The 13,472-nt window shown below is 36.8% G+C and overlaps 1 protein-coding gene across 1 annotated transcript in view; it reads right to left on the reverse strand.

The window, feature by feature from the left end:
• The window catches only part of PTPN21 (protein tyrosine phosphatase, non-receptor type 21), a 36,431-nt gene that overhangs the window by 11,631 nt on the left and 11,328 nt on the right, over window positions 1–13,472 (reverse strand). Inside the window, exons 2-10 of the mRNA XM_010014207.1 lie at window positions 13,458–13,472; window positions 10,722–10,819; window positions 8,227–8,294; window positions 7,706–7,776; window positions 5,689–5,776; window positions 5,406–5,494; window positions 3,235–3,322; window positions 2,442–2,521; window positions 417–477 (exon numbers count right to left, since the gene is read on the reverse strand). The exon at window positions 13,458–13,472 is cut by the window's right edge and continues 167 nt beyond it. Coding sequence (XP_010012509.1) covers window positions 417–477; window positions 2,442–2,521; window positions 3,235–3,322; window positions 5,406–5,494; window positions 5,689–5,776; window positions 7,706–7,776; window positions 8,227–8,294; window positions 10,722–10,819; window positions 13,458–13,472 — 658 coding nt within the window. The remainder of the gene's footprint in view (window positions 1–416; window positions 478–2,441; window positions 2,522–3,234; window positions 3,323–5,405; window positions 5,495–5,688; window positions 5,777–7,705; window positions 7,777–8,226; window positions 8,295–10,721; window positions 10,820–13,457) is intronic.

Genomic DNA, 13,472 nt, shown 5'->3' on the forward strand with positions numbered 1-13,472 from the left:
TATAATACACACACACAAACACACAAAGCCTTAATCTTAAACCATTTCTCTAAATCTAATCTGTAAATTTTTCCTGTGAGGTCATACAAGAAACAATGAAAAAAAGGAATCAAAACCAAAACTACACACCACCAGCCCAAGACTGTATCTTGCCATCTGACATCTAGGAGAGTCTCCTGGATACAGAGCAATCAAAATAAAAACAGAAGTGTTTAAAATATTTTTCATTGCATTTACTGTAATTCCCTAATTTGGGTATTCCATAGTAGCTTTTTCTACAATTCAGAAACAGTTCCTCACATACTAGACTCATCATTTTCACTGTTCGTTTTATCTCACTGAAGGAAACTAATGCCTAATTCAAAGTCAATTGAAATTCATGAAAATGCAAACATAAAACTATTTGCTCTCCTTACCATAGACATCCTGGATGAAGACCGCCTTCGAACAGGATTCACTGTAACAGTCTGGGTTTGTCTACAGAAGAAGTTTTATGGTGAGAAATTTTTCTTAACAACCCCAAGACCTATTTCAACCCTTGAAAAGTGCTCCCAAGTTCAGTTAAAAAATCGCTCTATATTTCTTGGAGCCAGGCCCTGAGTTAAATAGCTCTCCCCAGCTGTCTCAAGTGGAAAGAGCACGGTGCATAAACCACCATCACAGACAGTATGGGCAGAATCACAAAGCCAGGATGAAAATGACTTCAGTTATTTCTTTGCCTCTTTTCTATGAAGCATAAAAAGGAGACGTCCCTGAAGCACTGCAGCAGGGCAGAAAAAGCAGCAGAGTAACTAGGGACTAGTTCCAAATTTGAACCCCATGTAAAATCTCATACTCTAAGTTACCTGTTCTACAAAACTAAACATGAAATTGTTTACAGAATGTAATGTTTTGGATGTTACAGGAACTGGAAAATGTGACCACACTGCATGAGCATTTGCATGTTCTAACATTCAAGCTAACAGTAATAAATTTTCATAAATTGTTGGATTGCCTCCAGGATATAAGGTCCAAAAACCTTAAGCTCCTTTTTCCCTATCCTGTGCTGCACTTGTACTCTACCTCCTGTATCAAGACATAGGTCAAGAGATGGCATAATAATAAAAATGTAGGGACTGCCACATTTCAGAAAGAAAGATGATTTTTCAGCTCACCCTTTGGGAAGTGAAGGACGAGAAAGGATTGGAAAGCGTGGAAGCGAAAGAATGAGGGAAGATTTCTGAGAGCTCTCCTCAGATGGAGAGTCCAAGGAGTCTCTAAAGACAAGGTATGTACAGATAAAAGAAAACACAACAAAACAAACAACAAAACCTGAACTTAATACAGGCATGCATAAGAGTTTTCAGCAACAGGACCAGATGTCAGGGAATCTTAGAGATAATCAGAAAAGTTTTTTGAGGACTTAACTTATTAGTAAAACCATGTTGTGATGAAACGGTTAAAATGAGTAATTCTAGAGACTGACATTCAATACAGAACCATGTAACTAACATTATCCAGATACCAATGCAGAAGTCCCACAAATGCACTACTTCTACCAAGATTTCTTATCCCTCTCAAAAGGCAGCCAGGTTTACAAGCTTAGAGGTATGAGGTCTACGCTGCTCCAGATTAATCTTGCTCTTCTAATATAAATCAGCATTAAACACACTAGCAAGTTATTGTAGTACAAAATACTTCGTCATCTTTCCACTGGCCTGAGCAAAATTTGGACCACCCTCTCCATAGGTATCTTCTCCTGTACAAAGAAGAGGAATGAAACATTTGTGAATCCTGCTTTTTTAATGACAGACTATTCACTGGGTCTAATTCTCTATTCTTTGACTGAAGTAACTTAACTGAAGGAAAGCTGTACCAGTGGAGTAGCTAAAATTCCAGCCCTTGATTTACAAGTTGGAGACCAGCCAATTTAAATTTGATTTCATGAATTGTATTAAATTTATTTTGCACTGGTGCTACTTGAGCTATACGGATTCCATGGATATTCAAAGGACCACATACCTCTCAGCTGTCAATCCAGCACATTTCAGGAGTGCTTCACATACACTTCCCAACCTTCTAGAGGCCTCTAGAGTGCCCTTTCAGAGCAGTTCACCCAAACCCAGGTCAAAATCCCAGTGACTCCAGTAGCTCACAAACATTCTAGCAATAGTAGCCCCCGAAGTAACTAAAATCTGTCACAGCACTGAGATCCAGCAGCAGGGGCCAAACACTGTTACTTTTGCTGAGATTTCTGTGTTTAATAATGTCCTCTGTATAAAGCAGAACATGTTTGAGAAACTGGTAGTAAGTATATTGTCAAAAAAGAAAAAAAACCACCCAACTTGTTAATTTCTACCATCTGAAAAGGACAGTAAAGACATCACAGAGGTTATAGAAGATTCTGCTTCCTAATGGAAGCTTTAAGGACACCGAGAGTTCTGCTAATATATTCTACTTACAGGCTGCATTTATTTAGTCTGTAAAATTTGTGTCTAGCCACACACATCCTCCACACATATTTTGCTGTTTCCATATCTTCCTGCCAAAAAACAAACCCAAAATTCGCATATTAGAACAAATATGCATACCCTTTACTTGCTTTCAGACAAGCCACTAAAATTTTTAACATTACATTATCATTGACTAATTTCATTTTAATATAACTTCATTATGGTCACCAGGTTTTCCTTAAAACTGTACCTTGTGGATGTGAATTCACTCTAGACTAACTATTTTATTAGATTTATAAAAGCTGAAAGTAGAAGCCTTCTGCTGAAGACACTTATCAGCTATAACACTAACAGTATATATTTACAGTATATCTATATCATGCCATAAGATTGTCAACAGCTGCTTTTTTGACAAAGGCAACTTGTAGATGCTACACAGAATTAATTCTGCAAGGAACAATGTGGCCCATTCCAGCAAAGCTCTAAGATGTTTACCTTTCAATGCCACTGATTTAAAAGTCAAAAAAACATGCTAGAAATTTTCCTAGAATGGATGAAAATGTTTATGACCATCTGAACCAAACTTGTCAACGTACTAAACATCAAAGGACAGATTTTCAATGCCTTCCTGCAGAAAGGTAGCTAGAGACAGAATTTATTACATTGGACTCACTCATAGAGTTCAAAGTTGCTAAATATAGAAAAAGTAGGTTTTACCCTTTGAGTTAAGTTAGCAGTCTTAATTTGTGTTTTTTATTTCCTGATGCCTTAGTGCAAAAAACAGAAGTAAAAATCTACTCACAGTCTGGAACTGGATTGTCTCTTCTTTGTTTGCCAGCTCTAACGCGAAAAAGGATTTGTTGTGGGACATGTTGGCAATATCATGCCACCTGCAAACAAAAGGGATAGAACATGATTGTCAAGCTCTGATTTTCAAACCACAGAAAATGCAGCTGAAGGACAGAACCCCTACCAAAAATACAGATAGAAAACTGAGGACAAATAAAAAGTTCATCGATCTATCTGAACAAGGTGCAGACCATCATTTCCATGTACAATAACAAGTTTTTTACTTCCACTTGAAATCCTTTTTAGTTTTGGGGGTTTAGTTTTTTGTTGTTGCTTGGTTTGGTTTTTTGGGTTGTTTTTTTTATTTTTTTTTTTTTTTTTTAAATCAAGTTTAGACAAATTTAGTTATCAGCAAATTATAACGTGCCAAGTGCTTGAAAGCAAACCATACACTTGGGGTGTGGGGTGTGCAGAATCTACACTCAACAAAGCTATTAAGGCATTATTACACATATTTTCAAGAACTCTCTTGCATATTGACAAATGAGAAAAACTTTGATTGCAAGAAATATAACACCATATATTTCTTCAACTTCTTGTTAAATACAAATGCAGTTAGATCATTAGTATTGTATTAGTGTAAATAAAGCCTGTACCACTGATTTATTAAAACAATGTCCTGGTGTGCACACAGGGAAAAAGCATGACCTACATGCAGGACTCTCTAAAGGTGTTTATGACTTCCATTTTCATCACATACATGGGGCTGACAGCATTTTCTGTAGCTACTGAAAATCAAATTTGTGAGGTAGAGAAATAGTAATGTCCCCATTCTGATTTATAACAAAGACCCCTGCAAGTTAAGGCCTCAGTTCATAAGCATTTATGGACATAATTATGAAATTACTTGAAACAATCTGAAACATAAATCAGCCTTTGTAAATTGTACTAGTGGGTCATTTGTCTACGCTTTTTTTCCACGCAAATATCACGATATCTCTATCCCCAGCAGAACTGCCCACAGTCATACAACAAATAAGCAAAGAGCAGAAAACTAGGCCCTGAAATAGGAATGTGAACACTTTCTGATGCTCTTCCATGTGCAAGTATTTTCTTATGTTTCCACAGACCCTGCGTACACAGTTCTTTGGGAAATTATGTGAAATGCACGGACAAAGCTTTATTCCTCTCCCCTGCATGCTTGGAAAATAAGTCAGCAGAGCTTTTGTTGCTTCATTCTGCAAAAAAGCAGAGTAGGGTACTTCTTCTGCTTCAGCTCTCCTCTCAGCAGCAGAGACAGAGAATTTTGTGAACGACAGCTAACGGTACTGTATTTAATAATTATATTAAACAAAACCACTAACAGTAGGAAGCACAGTTGCTACTTTCTCTAACCCCTGAAATTCACCAGGATTTCCAGTAACTGTTGGATCAAAGGATTTCAAATTTCAGTTCATAATCAGCCAAAAAAAATCTATTTTAGAGGATTAAAATTCACCAAGTATAAAGCCTTTCTTGCTCTAGCAATAAGTAAAAAAACCAACACCCTCAATATGTATTTTAAAAAATTCATTCCAAATTCTATCCAAAGATGCCCAAGTAACCCTGCTTCAAGTCAGTGGGAACCAGGCTGTTTCACGTAAAGACTGAATTTTAACTGTTAGGTAAGTTGCAGACAAGTCTATATCTACAATTTAACTATCAGAACATTAAATAATAAACTAAAACAATGTATTAATTAAAAATAATGAAATAAATGTTATCAAGTGACTCTCCCCTATTTCTTTTATACATAAATATAAAAGGAACTCCTGGATAATTTTACAAATGAGTATTTCTAAGTAACCTGATGACCCCATCTCAGGACTTAAGATGCTCTATGCATACAGAATTGTTTCTTTTTGATTCCGCAAATGTTTTGCAATGGAATTTACATTAAATGTTAATCTCTCAGAATTAATCTGGCTTAAAGAGATTCATCCTGCATCAATACATTGAAAAATTCCCATGGACTTCAGTAGCGTGTAGACATCACTGTAGCATGATGACTGCAAGACTACATTCAGGTTTTATCAAATTAATAAATACACATCACATCTATCACATTCCTCATATTCATGCTAGTGAGGAACACACCTAAAATTTGAAGTGCACAAAGATATTTTAAGAAATAACAATACCAACCTAAATACAACAGGAGGACGACCATTTTTGTGTTTCACAAAGATACCATCAAGACATGCTCCAATGAATATGTCACTTCCTTGGCTGTCCTGCATGAAGTTGCAAAACATGCAAATACAGAATAAAGTCTTAGAAAGGAAAGTTACATGAGAAGCAACTGCTTTAACAATTCTGGGGGAGAAAAGGGGTGGTGTGGTTTGGGGTTGTATTTCTTTTTGGCAGGAAGTAATCCTTTTAACATAGGGGAAAAAGGAACCGAGACAAAGATTAAAGCCCTGTTTACCTTTGCAGGATAGGTCTCTTCACCATAGCCCTCCATTCTCTCTACTTCTTGCATGTATAGCATTTCTGCATCAGGAGGAGTAAGGCCTCTACAAATGAAAATAACAATCAGGTAGTATTGTCAATAAGAAAAAATCACCTGTCTTTTACTCGGACTGACACTGTCAAAAGCTTGAAAAGCATCACCAAGACATCCAGGCAACCCTGAATCATGCTATTTTCACCTGTCCCAAAGGCTGATATATTTATTTCAGCCTTTACACTTTGATTCTAGCAACCTCTTTCTCTCAGGCATTTCTAGGAGTAAATGGCAACAAAGACCAATTAAAATTATAATCTCTGCTTATAGGAGACAAGTATCACATTCTTCTTGACATTCATCATTGTCACCTGTCCTGGGTTCAGCCATGGCAGTCATTTTTTTTTTTTCTCCTTCTTAGTAGCTGGTGCAGTGCTGTGGTTTTGACTTTCAGTCTGGGAACAACACTGATAATACATCAATGTTTTTAGTTGTTGCTAAGTAATGTTTACTCCGACAAAGGACTTTCTCAGTCTCATGCTCTGCCAGGGAGGAGGGGAAGCTGGGAGGAAGCAGAGACAGGACACCTGACCCAAACTGGCCAAAGGGCTATTCCATACCACAGCACGTCATGCCCAGTATAGAAACTGGGGGGAGTTACCCGGAAGGCCCAGATCGCTGTTTGGGTCGAGCTGGGTATCAGTCGGTGGGTGGTGAGCGGTTGAGTCCTCTCCTCTTGTTATTCCTCTTATCATTATTATTGGTAGCAGCAGTGGTTTGTATTATACCTTAGTTACTGGAGTGTTCTTATCTCAACCCGTGGGAGCTACATTTTTTGATTCTCCTCCCCATCCCTCCAGGAGCAGGGGGAGGAAGAAGCGGGGGAGTGAGCAAGCGGCTGCGTGGTTCTGAGTTACCAACTGGGCTTAAACCATGACAGTTCTTTGTGGTGCTTAAACCACAACATCACCAGATTTTCTCACTTTATCAGAATGATTTTTCTGGGGCACATGTTCAAGACCTGAATTTCTCCCATCGCAGTATACATGTTAAGTACCAAGATGAAGTTTGATGCTTCACATCTCAGGAAGGAGAGTCTCATTTTCTAAATGCTGAGTTTTAACTGTAATGGTTTGAAAACATGAGAAGATCCGTAGGTAAAGGTAATGCTTTTTTTTTAATTGGCAAATTGGCAAAGACACTTTTCTCACAGACTTACAGTAGTGTCATAGAGATTAAAAGCTAACAAGCTTTTTTCTCCCCTACCTACCTCAGCTGATCTCATAAAAGACATTATGTCTGCCTGCAAAATCCTGTCATGCTCATTCTTACATCTCTCAATACTTCTTCAATCATCAATCTCATCTCTGTTTCTTCACGTTTTCCTAATGTTATGCAGATTAAGTTTTCTTTGCTGAACCTTAACCATGCAATCTTCTCAGGAAAGCATTTCAAAGATAACTGGATTTGAAATTTTCAAACTGCCGTTTTAAAACAATACAGGAAAAAATAATCAGTGTTACTCACATAGCCACAAACATTTTTTCGCTGATGACAACAGAGAACTTAACCTTCATTTGTCTTGGACTATTGCATCTTGGCTACCTTTTATTTTTAGATCATAAGCATTCTGGCACAGTAACTGTCTCCATATTTCTAGTACCCTCAGTATCTGCCAATGTCGTTTATCAATGAACATGTTTACTGGGGTCACAGATTCCTACAAACAAGTTTCAGAAACATGCAGATGAAGCCATACTCTTTAATTGTGTCTGTAGTCTTAATTTTCAAGCAGAATCCTCTCATTTATTTTACTGGTCATTCTGATCTTCTTTCACTTTCCTTCAGCAAAAAAAAAAATCTTGTAATTTTAATACAGATGTATCGGTGAAAAAAACATTTAAATGGGAGGTGAAATTAATCTAACTAATTCCCAACATTCTGATATACTGAAGTAATCACATTAAAATTAAGCAATGAAGAGTGTTAGAAATGTTACCTGTACTTCTGATGTAGCAAGGCAACTTTCTGTGTTGCTTCTTCCAATATTTTTTCTTCTTGTAGCCAACCCTTAAGGTAAGATAGTATTTATAGAATGAAATACAAAAGCTCTACAAAATTAAGTTTAGTTACAGTTTCTTTACACAGGCAAATAAACCCTCCGCTCCCTTCTTGGAGCTTAAATGCTGTAATATGCACACAAACAAAACCAAAAAGCACAAGTATTGTTTTGAGTGGTTTTACTCACTTTCCCATCTCCACTCCAACCTTCTTTTCAGTGTAATATACAATAAAATTGAAAAGATCTTGGAGCTTCTTTGCTTCTGTGTAATATAAGGTATAATATCTCACTCCAGTCTCAAAGAAAAGCTTTACTGAGTTTGACAATATAGTGAGCAGTAAACTAGATGGGTTATGGAGTCTTTAATAATAACTTGCATTTACCAATCTAAAGAAAGATTTAAATTTAAATTTATCAATTTAAGATTTTACATTTATCAACTTAAAGTCTGTACTTACCACTGGAAACAAAGCATACCCTTGTAGGAACTCCTGAGATTCATACTGATCATAGTCTCCAAAATCAGCTAAAAAATAAAAAATTTTTTGGATTCAAACATTTCTGACAAAATGATTCAATACCCGATTAATTGCAGCAGGATCTCCAAGTAGCAAATCTCCATCCTACTGAACTATGATCTGAAATCAAAACAACGGAACAAACTAACCAGTAATGCTTAAGAAGAGGAAAACTAGAAACACATCCCCTCTTTTAACCTTGTTCAGAAAAACTTATAAGGATCCTCGTGGACAGGGAAGGAGAAATGATAAAACAATCAGAGTGTTGCTCCAAGTTCCTTAGTTCCCTTGGGTTTTTATTTGTTTAGATTTTTAATCACAGAATGGTTGAGGATGGAAGGGGCCTTTGGAGGTCTAGCCCTAAGCAGGGTCAGCTACAGCACACTGTCTCAAAGCTTTCTCCAGCCAAATTTTGAATATAGCAGATGAAAACTTCACAGCTTCTCTGGGCAACCTTTTTCCAGTGTCTCACCACTCTCACAGCATAAGACTTTTATCATGTTTAGACAGAATTTCATGTATTTCATCTTGCACCCATTGCCTGAGAAAAGTCTGGCTCCATCTTCATTACTCCCTCCTGTCAGATACTTAAATTACTTGCAGAATAGTGCCAGCACACTGCTGTAACTTGCAGCTGCACTCAGACACTGCACAGACACACAGAAAGTGGGACCTAGATGCCTTCCCAGACTCAGGGGCTTAATAACAGGTTTGATTTTAATAATAGTTTTGAATTTGTGTCATGCCAAATGGCATCCCAAGGAATTTGTCTCTTTTTCTATTTCCAGGAAAAAGTCAGCCAACGTTTCAAAGAGAAATAAACCAGTCTAAATTGGAAAAGTTATGTACCAGTCTCACAGGAGAAACTGTGAAACAGCAGTCGGTATGGAACAGCTGCTTCCAGAAATATAAACACAAACCCCAAGAATACAGATCCATCCATAACAGTATAATTTTAGAGATACTAGGAACGAAATCCGTATTAAGGATTAACAATTAATATGCAAGTTATTTAAAATGAAAGGGGAGCACTTGTGACATGCTGCATCAACACAGCACTCGAGAAAAAGCAGTGTTTAGAATTAGCCTATGATAATTATTTCAAATACAGATCATTCTTGAAATGAGTTCACATGAAACAGCAAACAACTGCTTCTGTTCGTTCACCAGCTCAAATTAACTAACCTACCTGGTACAAGCGACTGCAGTCACTGAAGCACATTAATTTAGAATCTGTGCTTTTTCTGACTTGTTTTTTCACTGTATTATAATCACATACAGTTTCTCTCTTACACGAGACTGAAAAGGAATGTGAAAGCTAAATGGATAAATATTTTCCATCTGGAAAGAGGATTATATTGAAATATTTCTATAAACAACTCACTGAGCAGAGAGACATTTACACTGTCCAAACATATGAAAATAACAAAGCAAGGTTTTGTCAGTTGAAAACCATTAAATCCTGGTTTACATTAAACAGATTCACAAATTCATTGAACAGATTCATTATACAAACAAGGCACTAACATAATTCACCATACTCTACTGGTAACCACATTTTCAAAAAACATTATCATCCTCTTTAATGTGATACTACCAACAAACGTAGTAAGAAAAAACCAAAAAAAACCCTTAAGTCGAATGTACTGCCAGTGATTTTAAGTCCCTTTCAATTTTGCAAGATTTACATTTGCTGTTGCATGTATTGCAGTGGCAACTGATGTGAAGCAATATACAAATACTAAACAAAGCTGCTGTCATTTAAAACCTTTTATTTTGAGAGATACAAGATCTAACAAGCATGTCAGCAGGGAACACCAGACATGACCAACACAGATAGACTTACGACTGGTGGTTCTATGGTGTCTACTGTATCCCATCTGACCTCAGTCAAGAAAAATAAAGCAGCTGTTTTCATGTAGGTATCACAGAAATGGGTCTTCAGGAGCGTTTTGAACACAGGAATTGTTAACAGACTTGCATACTAACTTGAAATAATCTTACATGTTAGGATATTTGGGAGAAAACATGGAGATGCAAGTACTACTGTATATTCAGATTTGATTATTTAGTAAAACATGTTTGTTTGTTATCATGTCAGAATAAAGCATCTTTATTAACAGAATCAGATGAAAGGCCTGTAAGCAGACAACTAAGACCTTTGACCCCAAAGGAACTCCAATGTCTAAATCAAATCCAACTCCATGTTAGTTACTCAGGCACACCTCTGAGGACTGCAAAGAAATGCCACAAGTTCAGGGCCACTGATCCCACTGTTCCCCCTCTTCAGCCTATACAAGGAAATTCTAAGGAGCACGTCTTTCGTAACTTACGGAATTCAGTCTTTGAGTGATAAACAGAAAACATGGAATAGAAAATACATGAGCAAAGTTTCTAATGCAGCATTAGCTAGTTAGCACAATTGCCTTACTTACCCTGAACAGCTAAACCAGCCAGATGTATTGCTTGTTCCAGTGTGCAAGGAATGCTGCCCTCCAAGATATCTTTCTTTAATTGCAAATAATACTGATACCTACACAGGGGAAAAAAAAAAAAAAAAGAAGAAAAAAAAAGAAAAAGCTAATATGGTCCTTTAATTTAAAGAGAATGCAGATAAACATGCCTTCATTTTCTGTTCCTCTCTGCATTCCCCAGTTTGTGTAGAGGGCAATCTTCCTCACCATTCGGACCCACTAGTTCATGGTCTTTTTTAGCTCCTCCCTTAGCTTTCATACATCACTGCACAATCAAATACTGCTATCTCTTGAAACAAAGAATCTCCACCATTTCTATCTACTACCATACCTTAATTTCTTTATTATTTTTACCTCTTCTTTAATATTTTGATTATCTCCTCTTTACAGCTTCAGTACACTGGTATTGTTCAGTGCACTGCTGCTGTACAGCTGCATTCCCTTTCAATAGCTCTAACATTGCACATCCCTTCAATCACAATAGTAGCTTTCATATTTGCATTACAACTTCTGAGTACATTTTGTTCTCACTTTCAAGGCACCATTTTTTTTCCTTTAATCTGACCTTATCCTGGGTTATCTCCCGTACGTGCAACCACTACTCACTGTACCATTTGTCCACACACTGAACCACTAGTTTCTTGAATTCTTCTGCCCCTTTCAGCCATCCATAAAACACCCTATCTTGAGCTTAAAACACCAAAAACTTTGCCGAGGACATTGTTCATATGTAAGTCTAGTTTTAAAAGCTTCTTAACTTCCTCATATTGTACATTAACTCTTGTAAAGTAAGGCTTTTAATACAGAGAACATGAAAGCATTCAGTGATCAGAAAAGTCAGATGAACTACAAACAAATTTTCATCAGGCTAAAAGGCAACTCTCTTCCCTCACTATTTAACCAGCCTGTTAAATAAGGTGACATTTTATAAATACTAGTTAAGAGTCTTCTGGATCCTGCCACAAAAGAGCAGTATGCTCTATGACAGTAGTTAACATCCTTATACAACACACACAAGAACATCTGGGACTAAACCCAGGCCTTAGAAAAAAGGGAAGGAAAAAGCCACCACATATCGAGGCATTTTGGGAAATAGATCTTCCCAGTCAAGCAGTAGAACACAAGCTCTTTCCATAGAACTGTTACTAAAAGTAAACATGCAGATAAAGAATCTTGACACTACCTCGTGATAGTACAAATACCATCCCTTTTGTCTATGACATTTCCATTTCCTGGTACACATTAAACATAAAATTTTCTTAAACAAGCTCAATCTCATTTATATTGAAAAGGCATGAAAACCCCCCAACAGATTTCTGAAACTAATCACTATGCAAATCAAAGCAAGTGCCATCCCCTAGGACTTCATTATAAGGTTGGCAAGTGAATTCCTGCTTTCTACACGTCAACACACTGCAAAATTGCTATTAAAGCTCCAGCATAAACATTATATTCTTTACTGCCAGAGAAGAATATGCAAGGTTTTTCCAGCAACGTAGTATTCAATGCAACACCACAACATGTATTTTACTGTAATGCATCCTAGCATACCAACAAGAACAGAACCTGAACCAAAGATTTAAAAAAAAGAAGACAAAAGAAAGAATTATTTTTTCAGGCAGTAAAATTGCTAAGAAAAAGCCCCAAACTTAGTATTTTCTAGAAGAAAATATTCTTACGGAAATTACACATTAAAAAAAAAACAAACCTAAAGCTGTCAGGCATTAAGCAATACATTACAGCATCAGTGTCTGCGTGAAGAGGCTTACCTCCCTGAAAGCTTTCATACCACAGTTAGTGGGAAAGGATCTCTGGAAAGGTATTCTAGCACCAGAGTATATAAAGACAGTTTCATGTAATCACAGAATAAATTAAGCTGGAAAGGACCTCAGTGATCACCTGGTTCGATTCCCCACTCAGAGTAGGGCCAGTTTGAAGTTACTAGCTTGAACGGGTTAATTAACACAAGCACAGACTTCCGAAATAACAAATATATGTTTGCAATCCAGTTACTGGTCTTGTACTCATCTGCCTGTTAAAAATAATAATTAAATCAGAGCAACTATACACATTAAGGTCACTACAAGGCAATGTATAGGCCCATAGGAATAACAGGCCACTATATATGCTCAATTTTACTTTCCCCCTGCAAGTCGGCACCACTTCTGTGATGTTCCTCAAATTCACAGTAGAAATGGATATATGATATTAAAGCTAACATACTTATTGCACAGCGATACACACAAAAAAAAATAAATAAAAAAATCGCAAGCTGAAATTTAGCCTGTAGTTTGCCAATGCTTTGTACTGAAAGTACGTAACGTACTGAAAGCAAAACAGAGGCAAGAACAGCTCAATAAAATCTGCATGTGCTTTGTGCAGGATGGGCGTCCCCAAAAGCAACTAACTAACATAACAAACAAAAAAACAACAAAGACAAACATAAAGGGACTAAAACAATTAAAAGTCTAACCATGCAAGTAAGCCTATTACTGAAAACAGTTTTCAGTACATTTCTAAGATCACACATTTTAAATATTCAAAGGGGTAATAAATACGCAGTTTGAACATAAATTCTGCCTAAAGTAATAATTTCCACTTCTGTAGAGGTGGGGCTGGGGGGAAGCAGACAATTTTTAAGTAAGCCATACATTGCAGAATGTTGAAAGCAAAACTAAAGACATGTATAAAGTTTACCTGGTAATCTCCTGC

This window comes from Nestor notabilis, unplaced genomic scaffold (genome assembly GCF_000696875.1).
Source record: "Nestor notabilis isolate BGI_N333 unplaced genomic scaffold, ASM69687v1 scaffold6335, whole genome shotgun sequence".
Lineage (NCBI taxonomy): Eukaryota > Metazoa > Chordata > Aves > Psittaciformes > Psittacidae > Nestor > Nestor notabilis.